This window comes from Triticum urartu, chromosome 7A (assembly GCF_056163025.1).
Source record: "Triticum urartu cultivar PI428250 chromosome 7A, HENAU_Tu73, whole genome shotgun sequence".
NCBI classification, from domain to species: Eukaryota; Viridiplantae; Streptophyta; class Magnoliopsida; order Poales; family Poaceae; genus Triticum; species Triticum urartu.
Genome location: NC_141879.1, coordinates 634,285,734 through 634,306,708, shown reverse-complemented (window position 1 = coordinate 634,306,708; position 20,975 = coordinate 634,285,734). Strand labels below are relative to the sequence as shown.

The window sequence follows — 20,975 nt, the reverse complement described above, 5'->3', positions numbered from 1 at the left end:
TGTTGCAAGGACTTATCTAGATACGCCTAATTCGCAACCTACCTGTGCACCATCTAGTGAGCCAGAGGCTGCTCTTTCAAGTGAGACTGAGGCTGCAGTTTCGCCAGCCGCTTCTCCACCTCCGACCGCTACTGAGGTTGCTCCTTCAAGTGAGACTGAGGCTGCAGTTTCACCAGCCGCTTCTCCACCTTCGAGCGCTACTGAGGTTGCTTCGTCACCAGCTCCTCCACCATCATATTGGATTCAGACTTACGGACATTACTCAAGTGAAGCTAAGAAAGCAATCAACATGCAACTGACCCACAACAAGAAGCATATCATTGTTAGTAAGGGTGATATCAGATAACATCACTGGATGATATCTTGAAACAGATCAGGATATTATCCCGGGAAGCGCACAAGGTGGGTGTATTTGCACATCAAGCTGACGACTCACTATTGGCACTACCAAAAGAGTTTTTGCCTGATGCCATTGGGAAGGAGATAGACTATCCTTATGCTCTATTAGAGGAGTGGAAGACCGGCAAGATTTTTTAGAAGGCTTTGCAGCAACTGAACTTGATTGCCTCAGGATCAAATGAAAGAATTTCATGATTCTATGACACCCAACAGGATCACAGGCTTAGAAATGGGACTCCGTGGTGATATGGCATGTGGCATACGCAGGGTAGCTTTTGACGGCTGCTCCTTGGTGATGATTGCTCAATCATCTGGGGCGCCTACAACCAGAGTGTAGTGTTTTGCTATCTCTAAATCTAGTATGGATGTTTAACGTGAATGTAGTTGTTGTAAGTGGCTAGCATCTTTTAAGTGGAACTGTAAGATGTTGTACATTTACTTTTCTTCATGAAATAACACTGAGCTCTCATGTATGGTTAATAAAGTTTAAATCTGTTGCCTTCCTTACTACCCTACAATGACATTATACTTGAAAGATACTTGTTGGTGTATGAATACTGTAATTAGGTGACTTCTTAGGGACTAAAATGTAAATTGTACAAACAAATATAAATGAGTACATAGAGAAGGGATCGGTGTGGAATGATCCAGAGTTTCCCCAAATCCTCTTCATGCTCCCTCAAATCCCTAGCTCAAATCACTCAAATCTCATATGATTTTCAACATGGCATCGGAGCAGGTTAATCTTCTCTGTTTTTTGCTGTGATTTCAACCTACTGCGGTGCTGTGTTGCCGTGATTTTTGGCTATCGGTGGTGATTGTTGCGCACTCGAGCTGCCGTCCGGTGTGGCTGAGCGTACTCCTGGTATTTGCCATACTCTGACGCTGGGAAACTGCTTGGTGCGGCTGTTCCTGCCGAAGGAGTAAGCTGGCTTGCTATTGCTGATTGTGGTTGCTTTTGGTCAACTGTGATTAGTGTTGCCGTATATCTCATCTCTGCTTGGTGGCCGGATTAAAATACTTCTGCTACTTGTGTGCATTCGAGAGTACTAGTACATTTAGTTGCCATCGACTCTGCTAGTACTTTGCTTTTGTGCTGCTTGTGTGTTGTTGCTGGTGGAGTGCTGCAAAAGAAGTCCTGTGTGACTGGCTCTTTTGGTGGTGGTAAATCATGGCAGATCCAACCAAGGAGAAGTCAGGGGATAGTAGTGTGGATAAGTTATATGAAATTTTTAGCAAAGTATTTGAGCAGCAACAACAACTCAAATTGGTTCCTGAAGCAGTCAAGTATGCGCTTGAGCCTAATCCGGTGAAGTTGGCTGGACCGGGCAATTACATCAGTTGGGCACGACATGCCCAGTTAATCCTGAGTTATCATGGTTACGAAGAATTGCGTAGTGCTGATGAAAGTGGCACTAGCACAAAACAGATCAATGACAGAGTGTTGGTCTGGTTATTAGGAAGCATGGAACCATCAATTTGAGAGCAAGTTGAGACTATGACCACTGTATCTGAAGTGTGGAGAGCTTTAGAGAAGCAATTCTCAGGAAAATCAAATAAGATGCAGGCTACTCGCATCATGCAGGAGTTGACTCACTTAAAGCAAGGCTCAAAATCAGTGACTGAGTATGCTGGTGAGATAAAGAGATTGTACAGGGAGTTGCATTATTACCATCCATTTCAACCCGTTGACAAGAATGACATGGCTATTCACCATACCTGGTTTGAACCATTTGTGGGCAAGCTCTTCCTTGATGGCCTGAATCAGGAATTTGACCTCCGTCGTCAGCTAATATTCTCCAAAACTGAATGGCTAAGCCTTGACGATATCATCTCTAGTGTGATTGAGGAGGAGACTCGTCTTATTCAACCCAAGGAGCATGGTCAGGAAAATTCATATGCACGTGCAGCCCTATCCATACAAGCTCGCCATGCTCCAAGGCCGTTTGGTAAAATAGATAAAAGCAAACTATTTTGCAACCATTGCAAAAGGACCGGACATGCAAAGGATATGTGTTTTGAGCTGCATGGCTATCCATCTTGGTGGGAAAAAGGGAAGTCTCGGCTAGGGGGAGTTCAGGGAGCAAGTAAAAGACATGCTAATCTCACTACATCCACAAGGGAGCTGCCAGTGGTAGATGTGCGAGCTCTTGAGGATTTCACTTCCAAGCTTAGACTCTCAGAAGGCTCCTCTTCCTCTCAAGGTTCATCTAAAGTTGAGTCTAGCCTTCATATCACTTCTGACCAAGGTATGCCAAATCATCAGGTCCACACTTCTCGAGCACAACCAAAATCTTGGATTATTGATACAGGAGCTACTAACCACATGACAGGAGTCTCGAATTTATTCACTTCCTATACACCTTGTTCTGGTAAGGACAAGGTACGTGTAGCTGATGGATCCATGGCACCTATTACAGGACGTGGATCTGTCAGGTGCACTAAGACATTGTCCTTATCCCCTGTCCTACATGTTCCAAAATTTCCAGTCAATCTCTTGTCCGTTAGCTCTATTACTCAATCCCTTAATTGTAGATGTTGGTTTGATCCTACCTGTTGTGCTTTTCAGGACATAGACACAGGGAGATTGTTGGCGACTGGGACCGTGCATGATGGACTCTACTATCTTGATGAAGGAAGTGATGAAGTTGCTTTTGCATCATGTCTGTCTCCTGGTCAAGAACTACTACTACACCATCACAGGCTTGGACATCTTTCTTTTGTGGCATTATCTCATATTTACCCTTCTCTTTTTAAGTTGTCTCCCAGGGAGCTCCTGGTATGTGATGCTTGTGAATTGGCTAAACATACAAGGGGTTCCTATCCTAGTATAGGTTTAAGAAGTGACAAACCATTTGAAATGATTCACTCTGATGTTTGGGGACCCTGTGAGGTTCACTCCATTTATGGACATCGATGGTTTGTAACTTTTATAGATTGCTTTAGTCGTTACACTTGGCTTTATCTTTTGAAGCGTAAGAGTGACGTGTTCTCGGGTTTTAAAGATCTATGTGCTCTTATTAAAAATCAACATGGGGAAACTATTAAAACTTTGCGTTCAGATAATGGAACTGAATATGTCAACCAAGAATTTGGACAGTTCCTTGCCTCAAATGGCATTGAACATCAAACGACCTATGTTAACACTCCAGAGAAAAATGGTGTTGCAGAGCGTAAAAACAGACATCTGCTTGAGGTTGCACGCTCACTTATGTTTACAATGAATGTGCCTAAATTTCTTTGGGGGGAAGCAATAAAAACTGCAACATATTTGATAAACCGTATGCCTCTTCGGGTTCTTGGTCATACGACACCTGTTGAGTGTCTCTTGAAATCTAATGATTTTGTAGTTCCTCCGAAGGTCTTTGGGTGTGTTTGCTTTGTGCACGACTATAGGAACTCTGTTGGAAAATTAGACCCTCGTGCTCTCAAATGTGTTTTCATGGGTTATTCTGCCTCCCAAAAGGGTTATAGATGTTGGTGTCCTTCGGAGCGTCGTTTTTTTGTGAGCATGGATGTGACGTTCCGTGAACATGAATCATATTATGGACCAACAAATGACACTGGCATTGCCTTATCCCCACCTGAAGTGCAACAAGAGGGGGAGAGTGATGATGGAGGCCCTCCATTAAGCCCTATTCTTGTTTCCACTTCAGGTGGGTTACCCATTCTTGATAATGCTCAAAATCAGGGGGAGGAGACAAATAATGATGGGTGTATTAATGGTTCTGGTCATGGAGACATACAAGATACAATGGAAAATACTTCACTTCCTTCTCAAGAGGGTGAGCTTACCATGCATGAGGACCCATGTACTAACACTAACTCTTCTAGTTCCATTGCTCCTATTAGCACCGCAAGGCAAAGTGATAACCAATTATCTACTCATACTCCTCAAGATGATCAACCTATTGCTTTGAGGAAACCAATTAGAAATCGAATCATCCCAGGACAGCTCAAAGATTTTGTTGGACCTAAACATGACATAGCGAATTTCATTTCCTATGATTACTGTAGTCTACCATTCAAAAGCTTTATTGCCTCTTTAGACTCTGTGTCCACACCATCTAATTGGAAAACTGCTATAGAGGACCCAAAATGGAAGGAAGCAATGCTTGATGAGATGTAAGCCTTGGAGAAGAATGGGACTTGGGAGCTCGTGGATCTACCACCAGGCAAGCAACCTGTAGGATGTAAATGGGTCTTCACTATTAAGCACACTCCTGAGGGTAAGGTGGAGAGATATAAAGCACGCCTTGTTGCAAAGGGCTACACACAAACATATGGAATCGATTATGAAGAGACCTTCGCACCAGTGGCAAAGATGAATTCAATAAGGACGCTAATATCATGTGCTATAAACCTAGGTTGGTATATTTATCAGATGGATGTGAAGAATGCTTCCCTTCATGGTGATCTTCAAGAAGAGGTATATATGCATATTCCACCTGGGTTTGAGTCGAGTCAAACCATTGGAAAGGTGATGCGCTTGCATGGCTCTTTGTATGGCTTAAAGCAGTCACCACGAGCTTGGTTTGATCGGTTTAGACAAGCCATGCTAAAAAGGGGTTATCTTCAAAGCAATGCCGATCATACACTATTTTATAAGCACACTGATGGCAGAGTGGCAATCCTTATAGTGTATGTAGATGACATTGTGGTTACTGGAGATGATTCCAAAGAAGTTGCAGGTCTGAAACATCACCTTGCATAGGAGTTTGAAGTGAAAGACTTGGGACAACTAAGATACTTTCTTGGTATAGAGGTCTCACGAGGATCAAAGGGTATCTTCCTCTCACAACGGAAGCATATCTTGGATCTACTCAAGGAAACAGGTGAAGGAAATATGCCCTAGAGACAATAATAAAGTTATTATTTATTTCCTCATATCATGATAAATGTTTATTATTCATGCTATAATTGTATTAACCGGAAACATGATACATGTGTAAATACATAGACAAATATGTCACTAGTATGCCTCTACTTGACTAGCTCATTAATCAAAGATGGTTATGTTTCCTAACCATAGACATGTGTTGTCATTTGATTAACGGGATCACATCATTAGGAGAATGATGTGATTGACTTGACCCATTCCATTAGCCTAGCACTTGATCGTTTAGTATGTTGCTATTGCTTTCTTCATGACTTATACAAAGTTCCTACAACTATGAGATTATGAAACTCCCGTTTACCAGAGGAACACTTTGTGTGCTACCAAACGTCACAACGTAACTGGGTGATTATAAAGGAGCTCTACAGGTGTCTCCGAAGGTACATGTTGAGTTGGCGTATTTCGAGATTAGGATTTGTCACTCCGATTGTCGGAGAGGTATCTCTGGGCCATCTCGGTAATGCACATCACTATAAGCCTTGCAAGCAATGTAGCTAATGAGTTAGTTACGGAATGATGCATTACGTAGCGAGTAAAGAGACTTGCCGGTAACGAGATTGAACTAGGTATTGGATACCGACGATCGAATCTTGGGCAAGTAACATACCGATGACAAAGGGAACAACGTATGTTGTTATGCGGTTTGACCGATAAAGATCTTCATAGAATATGTAGGAGCCAATATGAGCATCCAGGTTCCGCTATTGGTTATTGACCGGAAACAGTTCTAGGTCATGTCTACATAGTTCTGGAACCCGTAGGGTCCGCACGGTTAACGTTACGATGACAGTTTTATTATGAGTTTATAAGTTTTGATGTACCGAAGGTTGTTCGGAGTCCCGGATGTGATCACGGACATGACGAGGAGTCTTGAAATGGTCGAGACATAAAGATTGATATATTGGACAACTATATTCGGACACCGGAAGTGTTCCAGGTGATTTCGGAGAAAACCGGAGTGCCGGAGGGTTACCGGAACCCCCCGGGAACTAATGGGCCTTGTTGGGCCCTAGTGGAGAGAGAGAGGGGCCGGACAGGGAAAGAGGCGCGCCCCCTCCCCTTGAGTCCGAATAGGACAAGGAAGGGGGGGCGCCCCCCCCCCTTGCCTTTCCCCTCTCCCACTCCTTCCTTCCCCCTCCTTCTTGGATTAGGAAAGGGAGGGGCAAACCTACTTGTGGAGTAGGTTTCCCCTTCCTAGGGCGCGCCACCCCCTTGGCCGGCCCCCTCCTCCTCCCTCCTTTATATACGGAGGAGGGGGGCACCCCATGACACACAAGTTGATCTTCGTGATCGTTCCTTAGCCGTGTGCGGTGCCCCCTCCACCATATTCCACCTCGGTCATATCGTAGCGGTGCTTAGGCGAAGCCCTGCGTCGGTAGAACATCATCGCCGTCACCACGCCGTCGTGCTGACGGAACTAATCCCCGACGCCCTACTGGATCGGAGTCCGGGGATCGTCATCGAGCTGAACGTGTGCTGAACTCGGAGGTGCCGTACGTTCGGTACTTGGATCGGTCGGATCGTGAAGACGTACGACTACATCAACCGCGTTGTCATAACGCTTCCGCTTTCGGTCTACGAGGGTACGTGGACAACACTCTCCTCTCTCGTTGCTATGCATCACCATGATCTTGCGTGTGCGTAGGAATTTTTTTGAAATTACTACGTTCCCCAATAGTGGCATCCGAGCCAGGTTTTATACGTAGATGTCATATGCACGAGTAGAACACAAGTGAGTTGTGGGCAATACAAGTCATACTGCTTACCAGCATGTCATACTTTGGTTCAGCGGTATTGTGAGATGAAGCGGCCCGGACCGACATTACGCGTACGCTTACGCGAGACTGGTTTCACCGTTACGAGCACTCGTTGCTTAAAGGTGACTGACGGGTGTCTGTCTCTCTCACTTTAGTTGAACCGAGTGTGGCTACGCCCGGTCCTTGCGAAGGTTAAAACAGCACTAACTTGACAAACTATCGTTGTGGTTTTGATGTGTAGGTAAGAACGGTTCTTGCTCAGCCCGTAGCAGCCACGTAAAATTTGCAACAACAAAGTAGAGGACGTCTAACTTGTTTTTGCAGGGCATGTTGTGATGTGATATGGTCAAGACGTGATGCTATATTTTATTGTATGAGATGATCATGTTTTGTAACCGAAGTTATCGGCAACTGGCAGGAGCCATATGGTTGTCGCTTTATTGTATGAAATGCAAACGCCCTGTAATTGTTTTACTTTATCACTAAGCGGTAGCGATAGTCGTAGAAGCAATAGATGGCGTAACGACAACGATGCTACGATGGAGATCAAGGTGTCGCGCCGGTGACGATGGTGATCACGACGGTGCTTCGGAGATGGAGATCACAAGCACAAGATGATGATGGCCATATCATATCACTTATATTGATTGCATGTGATGTTTATCCTTTATGCATCTTATCTTACTTTGATTGACGGTAGCATTTTAAGATGATCTCTCACTAAATTATCAAGAAGTGTTCTCCCTGAGTATGCACCGTTGCGAAAGTTCTTCGTGCCGAGACACCACGTGATGATCGGGTGTGATAGGCTCTACGTTCAAATACAACGGGTGCAAAACAGTTGCACACGCGGAATACTCAGGTTAAACTTGACGAGCCTAGCATATACATATATGGCCTCGGAACACGGAGACCGAAAAGTCGAACGTGAATTATATAGTAGATATGATCAACATAGTGATGTTCACCATTGAAACTACTAAGAAAACGCAGCAAGTTTTACATTTCCTTTTTCTTCATCTGTGTAAAACGGGAGATGCATGTCAAGGAAGCCCAACAGCTAGCTAGTGTATACAGACAAAAATAAATCCTTTAGCTGGAGGAATCAGGCTACAGACTAGTAGTTGGACAGTCCATGAATAATGGATCCATAAACAGGCTTAATGAAACAAACAAAATAATCTATGTGTATCATACATACCCTATATTTTAATTTTTATAAGCCATAAAATTCCAAATTACTTTCAGGTACAAAAATGCGTAATGTTTTACTAGGCTGACAGTACCTTCAGATCACCGGGCATTTTGGCCGCCAAAGCCTCAGCAAAGTCCGTAATTGCCTGATTCAGATACATAACTGTGGAGTGCGAGTGCTGTATCTTCTTTGCCTGGTTGACAATTGCTTCAATCACATCAGGATGGCAGTGCCCACAACAAACGGTTGCAATGCCACCGAAAGCGTCCAGGTAACGGCGACCATCATCGTCGAACAGGTACTGCATCTTTCCATCGACTATGTCCAACTGCAATAATTGTTGAGTGAAACAATAATCAATTTTCAGTGCTGAAATCACAACTTGTCTTGCATGATACTAGCTTTCCACACTTAATCAACAAACCACACCCTTAGTCCTGGTCAGACTATTACATTGAATCCAACAGAAATTACCGAGAGAGATATTGAAGTAACAATATCTAACTTTTTGTCCTATTGCACTGTTGTCATGAAAGCATTATAGATTTCAAGGTGATCTGAAAGAGCTAGCTGACGAAAGTGTTTCCTCCTTGCATTTTTGTTGTTGTGTCTTGTAAATCAGTTATACCTTCACATAAAAATATATTTTACACATGATATATGTGTTGCTCTGAGTACAGCACACTTGCAAGAGATTCTTTTCCTGATGGTCTCTCCAAAACAAATCAACTTCACAGCAGCAGTGACATATAATGTGGTCTCTTCAACTAGTACAGTATATAAGTAGTATTTTTCTGTTGGAAATTTATCACTGGCTGCTTCAACAGTTTTACTCCCTCCGTAAAAAATATAAGAGCGTTTAGATTACTAGTTTATAGTGATCTAAACGTTGTTATATTTCTTTACAGAGGGAGTAGAAAGTAATAACTTGAGTTTGCTTGAATCAAAAACTGATTTAATCATACAGAAGAAACTGAACATCCAACCAGTTTCAGTCAATCAGTGGATGTACATGTAGATTTGGGGGTAGAGAGGGGCAGCTCACCACGTACGCCGCTCGTAATCCCCAGCACGTGCTGGAGAGGAGGCAGGGGCTGTTGGTCCTTGCTCCTCTGGCCGCTCTCCATGGCTGCGCCCTGGGAGGGAAGAAGCAACCGGAGGAGGGGTGCGTGGTGGAGGAGAAGTAGCCTGACGTGGACCGGCGGCGGATGCGCCGTCGTGGCCGCTCGGACCTCCTCTGCTGCGATTTGATTAGGGTTTCAGACGCCATGGCCGCGGGCTGGGGCTTCGGGCGCGAGGAGGGCTGTGGAGGTTGGGCGCGGCCGGCGGCTAGGGGTGGAAGGAGGAGGAGGGCGCCGTGGCGGTGGTGGTGGAAGGAGAGGACTCCTCTGCCGGAGCGTGGTTGCGATGACCGAGCTGCTCGATTGGATCTGGATCCTGCTAGGAAGAGAAGGGAGGAGGAGAGGTGGGGGCGCCGGTGGTGAGGTGGAGAGCGGAGGTCGCCGGTGTGGTTGGGCGAGAGGATTTGGTCGGCGGCTGGTTTTGGGTTTGGGGAGAGGAGGAGGAGGAAGACAAATGCGGCTGGAAGTTGACTGGGGGTTTGGGTTTGGTGGACTGGTGGATGGCCACAGATTTTCAACTTTGTTTGAACCCCAAAATTTCACGACGCCGCGGGATAAGGCTGGTTGTAATGGGGAGTATCATATACTAGTATCATGCATATGCATATGATACTAGTGTATGATACTACCTCTCTAATGCATAATATCATATATTAGTATCATGTAGTACTCTATTTATTGCCATGCATGACACAAAGTAGCATAGCATTTAATATGATACGGTATCATGATATGATACTACACTCTCTCTTTCTTCATTTAATGCTATGACACATCATCAAAATTGCTTAGTTGGCATGCATGATATTAAGTATGATACTACCATTACGACCAGCCTAAGGCAAAATACGTGTGAGGCACGGGCGGGATAATTTGGCACGAGCGAATTGAGCGGGATATTATGAGGTGCGCGCGCTACGGATGGAGTGGCGTGGTTTGTTCAGCCTTTTAGATAGATAGTTGTGATTAGTCAGTGCGACCTTCACACAAAATCGAACTCTTCTACAATCTATCGGAGCCGCGCATCCATGTCTGATGAAAGACATAGTAGGAGAGGACCTCAAATACTGTGTTCACGTGAAAAGACCACAGGAGGGTCTCATCCAAAACCAATTTATGGATACAAAATTAACATGGAACACGGAAACCACTGCTCACACCGAACTCTAATTTTGTGTGCGCGCCATAACCATGGCCATAGGTATGACTTGACACCGCTGCCTGGGTAGCACATGTCATCGTGTACTTACAATTGAAATCATCTATTTTTTTCCTTTTTCAACGCTTTGTCAAAAAAGGAATTTATTATACTGGATGCCCTAATCGCGGGAGCGAGAGCGAGAGCAGGACCCGGAATGTTTCCAGAGAAAATTTAGGCGGGACATGTAAAAAAGTTGGGCAAGAAAATATAGTTGAGTGTTAGTTGCACGGGACCCAGCACCGGGAGTGGGAGGGGCGCATGCGATCTCAAGCGTCGGGTCCGGCCTTCTAGGTGGTCCCCTCTCGAACCGATCTGAGTCACCCGACCCCATCTGATAGAAGAGAGTTAGGAGAGGACCCGACTTATTTCATTCACATGGTTGACAACGGGGGTCACGCTGAATGCCGGGCAAGTTTCAGATATAGCTCAGCCTAGCCTATGAGCGAGTGTTGATTCCTTTGTGATTGGTCAATCGCAACCTCTTGCGAGTCAATCCCCATCTCTAGCCTCCGGCCCACATCCAAAGGATGAGAGCGGGGGCCAACACAGTGCGCGAGAAATTGGGCGGTAAATATGTTGATCTCGAAACTTGAGGTATAAAAAAGAAAAACCAAAAAAGGTGTGATTATCCTCAGGCAAGGAGAGCTTGAAAATTTTTCTGGGATTTTATGTTGAATTTCCATTAGGGTTTGTTGGTGATCATCATCATGTCCAAATACAGATTCTTGAATTTGTTTTTTATTTTTTAGATGACTCTTTTTTGGTTTTTTATTTTTTTTAAACACAGTACAGACGCAAAGCGGTCATACACATACTCAAAAAGAATATGTCAAGGCAACAAACCCACGCATGTACTCTCTTCGTTCTAAAATAGACGACTAAACTTTATACTAACTTTTAACTGTAGTACGTGAGTACGTACTTACTGCTGTAGTAGCGAGGAGGTGAATCCATCGCAATCACGCGCGCACGATGACGCCACGCCTTTACCTTAGCGAGCGAGAGTACCCTCCGGTCCTTTTTACTCTGCAGATTGGATTTGCCGAAAGTCAAACTTTGCTAAGTTTGACCAAATTTATATTGGAAATTATTAGCATCTATAATATCTAATATATATATAATATGAAAATATATTCCAAGATGGATCTAATGATATTGGTGTTGTTATGTGAATGTTAATAATTTTTTGTATAAACTTGATCAAAGTTGAATGAGATTGCCTGCAGACAAACCTAATATACAGAGTAAAAAGGACCGGAGGAAGTACCTCAAGTTTTGTGTTTTGATTTGATTTGAAGAGACAGAAGAAGAGATAGATGCATGCATGGCTGGCTGTCTCTGGAGCATCCTTCGTCGCGACCACTCCTCCCTCCCAAAAAACCAAGATAAACAATGCATGCATGCATGTCGTGGCTCATCTAGGTCGTTACATCTCTTGCAACCACATGGAATGGAATGGAAGATACGATGAGCTAGCTACATCTCTTTGTCGTCGTTGTCCATGGCCTCCGGCTGGCCATCCTCCAGAGCGCGCACCCGTCCATGTATCCTCCGCAGCTATTTCCTCCGTTTCAAAATAGATGACCCAACTTTGTACTAACTTTAATAGATTCTACCTATTTATAAAAATATAAGACCTTTTTTAACGTCCTATATTTTGATAGGGAGGGAGTAGCCATGTGTACTCCAGTTAGGATGGTGTATTAGATGGTGCATGTAGGCAGGGCCGGCCCTGGGGAGGGGCGGGGGGGGGGGGGGGGGGGGGGGGGGCGCCCCGGGCCCCCCAAAACTAGGGGCCCCCTCCTAGGTTCGCTGGTAGGCCATGGCACAGATCGCACAAATCAAAACTTTCAGTCAGCAGGCAGCCACACGAGCCCATTGTCGTTCCTCTTTTCTTTCCGTGCGATGAACGTAGACAGGCCGAGATAATAAGCCTGGCCCATAGCACTAGAGGCAATACCGTCATTGGCATATTAGCGCACGACGCCCATCTCGTTTCCCCCTCGTTTTACGCCCACGCCAGACTCCAATCTCGAATCGCGGCAAGACCACCATCGGCACCGATGCGGCGGCGGCGGCGATTGAGAAGGAGTACTCCTGTAGAGTTGTCATCAGGTTCTGGTAAGTATTGCTTCGCTCTTTTTTGGACAAAATCCTGTGGCATGTGGGGATGTATGGATTTTGTGGTTTCTAGCCCTCCTTCCTTGCCACCGGCAGAAAAAATCATAGCCACCATGAGCAGGAGTTTCCACAAGCAATTACAAAATTAGGATCTTTGACGTCATTGTTCAATTATGAATTACTTCCTCTGTAAATTAATATAAGAGCATTTAGATCATTAAAATAGTGATCTAAACACTCTTATATTAGTTTACGGAGGGAATACTAATTACCGGCACTGTTGACTCCAGCAGCAAGTCAAGTACCAACCTTAGCTATTCGGACGTAGGTAGATGCGCGTGTGTGGCTAATTAGTCACGCGCGCATGGAGCAAGCTATAGAAGTTTGTTTGTTTGTTTTGTGTACGATGAATCAATTTTTGATGAGATCGGTGGGTAAAGCAAAGCAGGAAGTGATTCGTGAAATGTACGTACGTACTACATAGTACGTAGCATGCATGCATCGACTGAGTGCTTGATTGGTTGATTGATTGACTGATGCTAGGCCTAGCTAGCTAGTGTTGTGTTTTTTCTTTGGATTTGGATCCGATGATCCAATCCAATTCAATCAATAAGAGGAGATGGAGCGACCAGCCACGACGAGACTCGACCTTGGCGATTGAATCGATCGACGCGGGCGTAGCTCACAGCGTGGTTTCGGCCGGCGTGATGGATGGATCCTAGCTAGCAGGCTTTGAGATCCTGGCTAGTGTAATAGCGAGCGAGCGAGCCAAGTAGCTAGGGCCGGCGGCAAAGGTTGGCCGGAGTCGGCGTCTCTCGGTCTTGTTGTCTCGATCGTTCAAAGAAGAAGAAAATACTCGGCTTTCAAATTTGATGGAGCTCGTGGATGGGTGTGGCGGCCGAATTAAGGATCGCCGGAGTCGGAATAGGGGAAGAAAAGAAGGCTGCTCCCTCCGGTGTTCCGGTCAGCTTAATTTGTCTCTCTCCATTGTTGTCTTGCGCAAAGAAGAAGAATAAAAAGACTGAGCTTTTCAATTTGAGGTAGCTCGCTAGCTGAGCTCGTCGGCGGACTGGAGAGCATGAGTAGGAGGTGGAGCTCGTCGACGGCGGCGGCCGAAGGAGAAAGAGGAGACCTTTATTTTATTTATGGAGAGTGCTTGCTTCGTCATGGTGGGGCGGCCGGATGAGTCGCGAGCCGGAGCATGCATGCATGGGCACGCACGCGGAGAGATCGTCGGAGCCGCGCCGACGCCGGCGGAGGGTTCCTTTCCTTGGCTCAAACCGCGGGCGAAGCTGGACGAAGACGACGCACGTACGTACGCACAGGGCGTGTGGAGGGAAAGAGAGAGAGAACAAGGAGTCGTCGTAAGTGGGTCCCGCCCATCAGGGAATTCGTTCGTTCCATGCAAAAAAAAGGGGAATGGAGATGGAGATGGGGATGGAAAAGAAAAGAAAAGAAAAGAAAAGGAAAACATTAACCGCGGATGCGCGCGTGGAGATGGAGATGGAAACGGAGAGGCAAATTCATCCATCAGTTTTGTTTTGGTTGGAGGCAAGGCAACAACGGAACTGTCGTGCAAACGATCCAAGCTGCTCTGATGCGTTCCGCTCGGTCAACGCACGCACGGTGAGGTGATCAAGTCGCCGGCTCGCGCGCGGAACAACCTCCATCCATCCACCTACGTACATTGTCAATGTCCCTTGCCCTCGCAAACTTGGGCGTCGACGACATCGTCATGTGCCTCCCCACATGTGACGGCCGGCTTTTCCCGCTCCTCGTCGACCTGCCCAACAGCCGCCGGTGCCTCCACATCGCCATCGTCATCACCGACACGCTTGGTGAGAGCCCCTTCCCGCTCTTCTCCTTTAATTTGACAAGAAACTTTTATTTCCCATAGCAATCTTGATCTTGTCCGGATTTTAATTTCACCTGAGTGCTTGGAAAACAGAGTCTGAAAAAACTTTTGCTGGTAATCTGTTTCAGTTAGGAATCTGAACTGATGTAGGAAGGATTATAGACATCAGTAAAAGTTGCTGAATCAAACCAGTAGGTGCCCAACAGGCACGACATTATACTAGAAAGAAGGTTGTTTGTTGGGGTGAAAATCATTTCATAATTTAAAAATCCACACTGAACCTTGATATGGAAAACTATTGTGCTTTAATTCAGATGATTCAGTTCTTCAATTTAATACCATATATGCCGTTAGTGGAAAACTTCTGAACTTGAAAACCCAAATCAGTTCGGTCTGCCTACTTCAGCTTCACAAAGAAGATAATGATTTCTGTTTTTAGCCCACTGTATCTGTTTCGAGTACCTGTGACATCAGCTTGTTTTGAGGTTTTGTACATCAGCTTTTCTTTTTTTATCTTCTTATTTAAACTTGTCGCAGTACCTGTGACACTTCATGCCTAACTGCTTAACTATTTTTCTGCTAATTCAGCCCACGCGGCGCTGCGGTTCACGGATGTCGATGCAGAGTAGAGAGATACCAGAGCCAGGACCCCTAGCTAGAAGTCGCCTTCAAAAGCGTCGCCGCCTCGGATACGATGACATTAGAACCCAGTTCCTTCCGTTGAGATATGGGTTCAGGAAAACCCAGCATTTGTTGTGTTTCTGCTAGCTAAACTTTGGTTTGTTCTCCAGACAGACAGTATATAAGAAACATATTTGCGTTGGCATCACGGTTCTAATATTCAGAAACTGTTTGAACAATGATGCGGCGACATTAGTCTGTAATGTGTTGACAATGGCCACTAGTTTAACGTTGCTACCTGCATTTCTCTTAGATGAAGCATGTGGTGTTGACAGAGACACAAATGTGGTGGTTCTTGCAGTTACTTGAGCACTTGAGTTCCGTTATGCTGCTGAAAGTTTCAGTCCATCAGCAGAAAATGAATTTTGTGTTTTGTCAAAGATCGAATTCTGAAGATGGCGATGCTGATGCGCCCGGACACTCTGCCTCAAGTTTCAGTCATATGCTAATGCACCTATATTTACTCAACTGAAAGCAAAAATTGAAAATGCCGGCGCTTGCTGCCTTTTGCTGCGCACCTGGTGTTCCTTGCATTGTATATTTGGTTTAGCATGTTGTAAATCTTCTGAATAACATGTGAACGAAATTTAGGTTTTATCCCATAGCACTATAAGAATGCTAGTTTCTGCAGATTACATTGTTTGCATGCTTTGTACATCAGCTGATTTTTGTTTAATAAAATTAAGAAATTCTTTATCTGCTGCAATAGTTGTATAACAACTTCCGGTAAGCAATTGCGGAGCATCTTTTGCTTGCTTCTTGTTTTTCTCTCACATGTTTGAGTTTGGATGGAACCCAGAAAGGTCGCAGGGGTTGTAAAAGTCGCGTGGATTTCGTCGTCAAATTTTGTGTTCCATTTTCAACAGATTGGCTACAGTTTGGTTGAATTTGGACAGTTGAAAGATAGTGTACTTACTAGAAGCGGTTGCGCGCCTTGCCACGCCGTTTTTGGAACAAGTGTTTGTTCAGTATTGGAATGCTTACATTCAAGACTGTAACTTCTATGGACCGGCTTCTTGTGTCGATGTCAGCTCCCTTTGTGATGACATTTTAACCAGGGAAAAGAATATTCGCCTTGTAAACTTATCTGTAATCACTCGACAAAGAACTTACCAACTGTAGCTAGTTTATACTCCCTCCATCCCAAAATAAGTGTCTAAACTTTATACTAACCTTAGTACAAAGTTATAATCAAGTTGAGACACTTATTTTAGGACGGAGGGAGTATTCAGTAATAGAAGCGAGTCACGCTCTATTATACTTATTCTGGAGCAAGCTAGTTTAGAGAATCGACCATAATTTTGTCAACGCCATTCTAGTTCTACAGTACATTCAATAAGATAAAATGCACCATCAGAAAACATTAATTTTGCCCCTTAGGCATGTCGGCCAAACATATTGTGCCGCATGGTGCATAGGGGATGGCACCCGCAAGGTATGGGTACGGGTGGAGCCACCCCATAACCTTACTCGTTCACCCTAAACTTACCTATCACCCATACCCATACCTGTCAAGGGTAAAACTTTTTCCCATACACATCACCTGACAGGGTATATGGGTACCTGTGGGTAAAAATACCCACATTTACAACACATCAAATTTAACAGAAAATAGTTATAGAAATCAACATATATCATAAATTATTAATAGCAATACATTTTAGACAACAATGTACAACAACACATTCTCATAAACAAAAAAATACTTGCCTATAAAGAACCACATAAAAATGTTAAACAACACATAATCATAAATAACAACACATGGTCATACAATTTAAGTTCAGAAAATCATGAAAATATAGAGATAATTTGACTGCACATTAGAGGTTTTTACCTAGCACGTTTAGGGGGGAAACTTAATATGTTAGGATATTAAAAAAACACTTGTCAACATTTTAAATGGGTACATGGGTACACGGGCATTGGTTATATGATCCCATACCCGTACCCTCTCTACCCGATGTGTATCATATTTTCCCATTTAAGTACCCATGGGTAAATTTATGTCCCATACCCTCACCCTAATAGGGTTTTTACCCGCAGGATACCCGGGTAATGGGTACCCATTGCCATCCCTACTGCGGTGTGGAAAACCAAACCAAACGAAAATCAACATTTCCTTAAGGTGACATGTGCTCGTTGATAATGATCACATCATTAAAAAAATACCACAAGGATGGCATCAACATAAACACCACACTAAACTAAATTTTCCAAATAATATTTTTTTGGAAAATTTAGAGAGTGAGTAATAATGGTGAATATATATCATTTTACAAGATGAATTTTGACATTAAAATGATGCTAAAAGGTGATCATCATTAAAAAAATTGCCATGAAATGACATTTAACATTAATGCCACTTGAATTTTTAATACATTTTCCAATTGGTTCGACCGTACTCAAAAAAATCAAACATGATTTTAGCATAATACTATCAGACAACTAGATTTATTTTCAATGCATAAACACAGAAAAAACTGAAACAATTTAGAAAGCACTAAAGATAAATAAAATGACTGATACCATAATTAGGCCCATTATAACCCACGGAAAAACATTACAAAATTCTCTCATCATTAAAGTAACTTTCAACATAAATTTGGGCTCATATTTCTCATTTGAATAGTGCATAAATAATTTACATTTTCATAATATAACATAAAATACACTAAAAACATTTTCATAACTCAGCCCAAAACCTATCAGTGTTATATATTAACTTAACTGGCCCAACAAATAAATTCACCCAAAAGGAAAACCATTTTCTACTACCATAGATATAGAGTCAAACCAGGCCGAAGCCTGGAGGCGAAATTGGTGAACTTTTCTAAAATTCATGAACTTTTTTTCTTAGAGTTCGTGATCTTTTTGAACTTCATGAATTTTTAAAAAAAAATTCATCTGTAGAAAAAACACAGGGTTTTTTCTGTTCGAGACAGAGCCTTTTTTGTTTTATTAGGGGTGTTCGAGACAGAGCCGCGTGGCCTTGTTGGAAGTTGATCTTGGCATGCGGGCCACTGGATGGAATTCCTAGGCCCAAAAGCCCGCAAACCCACCGGCTGACGGCTTCTTGAAATACTTGGCCTTGGCGCCCGAACGTAACAGTCTCGACCAACAGCTTTCGCTTCTCATCTTCTCCCCGTCGCCGGAGCTCCAAGAAGCCAAGAACCCACCATCACCATCCCCGCCCCTCCTTCCCCGCTCGGTTTCCCTCTCCACCGCGCGCCTCCGCTCCCCAGCGGCACCGGCCTGCGACAGATGGATCAGTTCCATCACGGCCACCACATGCGGCTGCGCAACCCCGTGCGCGACGCGTACCTGCACGCCGACGAGGACGGCCACGGCGTCTCCCTCCACCACCGCCGGGATTCGATGAACGTGGCCTGGGCCCATCTGGTCGAGGGTGACGACGCGCATTACCTGCACCTCCACAGCGCCGCCTACGGCCGCTACCTCGCCTCGACGACCGCGCCAGCGCCGCTCGGCCACCGCGGGCTCCGCGTCGAGCAGCGGAACTAGAACCACACGGATGAGACCGCGCTCGTTTGGCTGGCCGTCCTGTCGGACTCTGGGGACGAGGTCCTGCTCCAGCACTTCAACGGCCGCTTCCTCCACGCCAACGGGAGGTACCTCCCCTGGAACGACGGCGCCAGCGTCGACTACATCAGCGACATCCACCGAGTTAGCACGATGATGCACTGGGCCATGGAGCACGTCCCCGCCAGGGAGGCCATGCCTCCCCTTCCACCTCCGACTGGGGTGAGTGAGCCCGCCATCACCATGCCCGCTTCTTGATTGATTCTCCTTGACTTAATTTCAGCCGCAGAGATCGCAAATTCTTGGCTCTGTTCTTGCCGAATTTGCGTCTTCTTTGGCTTCCTGATCTCAAATTCGTATTGCAGCTTCCCTTCCCCGCCGCCATGGTGCCGTCGCGGGTGATCACGTACGCGTGGAGGAGCTACCACGGGGACCTCCTCGCCAGCGGCACGATCGTGTTCAGGGGGAGATCCGTGTTCCGCCTGAGGGAGGAGCTGGCCGGGCGGCTGGGCCTGGGCGTGGGCCTCCTTGCAAACTTGGGCGCCGACGACATCGTCATGTGCCTCCCCACATGTGATGCCCGGCTTTTCCCGCTCGTCGTCGACCTGCCCAACAGCCGCCAGAGCCTCCACGTCGCCATCGCCATCACCGAGACGCCCAGTGAGAGCCCCTTCCCGCTCTTCTCCTTTGGCAAGAAACTCTTATTTGCACTAGTCTTGATCTTGTCCGGATGTTTTTTTGGGGGTTTCATTTAAGTTGAGCGCTCATCTGCCCGTGCTTGGAAAACAGTCTGAAAAACCTTTGCTGTTGTTTCAGTTAGGAATCTACTGCTGTAGGATTGTACTAGACATCAGTAAAAGTTGCTGAATCAAGTCAATAGGTGCTCAACAGGCACCACATTATGCTTGTCTGAAGGTTGTCTGAAGCCAGTTGTTTGTTGGGGTGAAAATCATTTCATAAGTCAACTGAAGGTTGTCTGATGCCACACTGAACCTTGATATGGCAACTATTGTGCTTTGATTCAGATGATTCAGTTCTCCAATTTAATACCATAGGCCGCTAGTGGAAAACTTTCTGAAGTTGAAAACCCAAATCAGTTCGGTCTGCCTAGTTCAGCTTCATAGAGAAGATCATTTCTGTTTTTAGCCTACTGTAACCGTAACGCCTGGGCAAAATTCAGGTTCTGTTCCACAACACATTACATTGTTTTGAGGTTTCGTACTTCAGCTTTCCTTTTGATCTTCTTATTTAAACTTGTCGCAGTACCTTTGAAACCTCATGCTTAACTGCTTAACTATTTTTCTGCTAATTTAGCCCACGCGGCGCTGCGGTATGCGGATGTCGATGCAGAGTAGAGAGATGCCAGAGACAGGGCCCCTAGCTAGAAGTCGCCTTCAAAAGCGTCGCCACCTCGGATACGATGACATTAGAACCCAGTTCCATCCGTTGAGATATGGGTTCAGGAAAACCCAACATTTAATGTGTTTCTGCTAGCTAAACTTTGGTTTGTTCTTCAGGCAGTATATAAGAAACCTATTTGCGTTGGCATCACGGTGCTAATATTCAGAAACTGTTTGATCAGTGGTATGGAGACATTAGTCTGTAGTGTGTTGACAATGGGCACTATTTAACCATTGCTACCTGCATTTCTCTTAGATGAAGCATCTGGTGTTGACACAAATGTGGTGGTTCTTGCAGTGACTTGAGCACTTGAGTTTCGTTATTCTGCTGAAAGTTTCAGTCCAACAGCAGAAAATGATATGTGTTTTGACAAAGATTGAATTATGAACATGGCGATGCTGAGGCGCCCGGACGCTCTGCCTATAAATTTCAATCATTTTCACTAGCACCTATAATTCTGAACATGGTGATGCTAATGCACCTATATTTACTCAACTGAAAGCAAAAATTGAAAATGCAGGCGACTTGTTGCATTTTGGTGCGCGCCTGGTGTTCCTTGCACTGTTATTTGGTTTAGCATGTTGTAAATCTTCTGAATAACATGTGAACAAAATTAAGGTTTTATCCATAACACTATAAGAATGCTAGTTTCTGCAGATTACATTGTTCACATGCTTTGTACTACATCAGCTGACTTTTTGTTAAAAAAATAAGAATATTTTATTTGCTGCAATAGTTGTATAATAACTTTTGCTAAGAACTTGCGGATCATTTTTTGCTTGCTTCTTGTTTTTCTCACATGTT

At 44.8% G+C, this 20,975-nt stretch overlaps 2 protein-coding genes and 1 pseudogene across 2 annotated transcripts; 2 read left to right on the top strand and 1 right to left on the bottom strand.

Moving 5' to 3' along the window:
• LOC125519163 (polyubiquitin-like) overlaps positions 1 to 20,975 on the bottom strand; it is a 278,280-nt pseudogene that overhangs the window by 160,567 nt on the left and 96,738 nt on the right.
• Positions 1,571 to 3,012, top strand: LOC147960878 (uncharacterized). The gene is made up of 2 exons (XM_087535711.1): positions 1,571 to 2,648; positions 2,969 to 3,012. The coding sequence occupies exons 1-2, from the start codon at positions 1,898 to 1,900 to the stop codon at positions 3,010 to 3,012; spliced, it is 795 nt and encodes a 264-aa protein (XP_087391837.1). The 5' UTR covers positions 1,571 to 1,897.
• Positions 18,492 to 20,125, top strand: LOC147960877 (uncharacterized). The gene is made up of 3 exons (XM_087535716.1): positions 18,492 to 18,992; positions 19,136 to 19,430; positions 20,085 to 20,125. Exons 1-3 carry the CDS (start codon positions 18,924 to 18,926, stop codon positions 20,123 to 20,125), a joined length of 405 nt encoding a protein of 134 aa, XP_087391842.1. The 5' UTR covers positions 18,492 to 18,923.

Coding starts and splice junctions, on each gene's coding strand:
- LOC147960878 (XM_087535711.1), top strand. CDS start 1,898: ATGACCACTGTATCTGAAGTGTGGAGAGCTTTAGAGAAGCAATTCTCA. Junction 2,649..2,968: donor TCATATCACTTCTGACCAAG/GTATGCCAAATC, acceptor TGTGCTTTTCAG/GACATAGACACAGGGAGATT.
- LOC147960877 (XM_087535716.1), top strand. CDS start 18,924: ATGATGCACTGGGCCATGGAGCACGTCCCCGCCAGGGAGGCCATGCCT. Junction 18,993..19,135: donor CCCTTCCACCTCCGACTGGG/GTGAGTGAGCCC, acceptor TTCGTATTGCAG/CTTCCCTTCCCCGCCGCCAT. Junction 19,431..20,084: donor CGCCATCACCGAGACGCCCA/GTGAGAGCCCCT, acceptor CTGCTAATTTAG/CCCACGCGGCGCTGCGGTAT.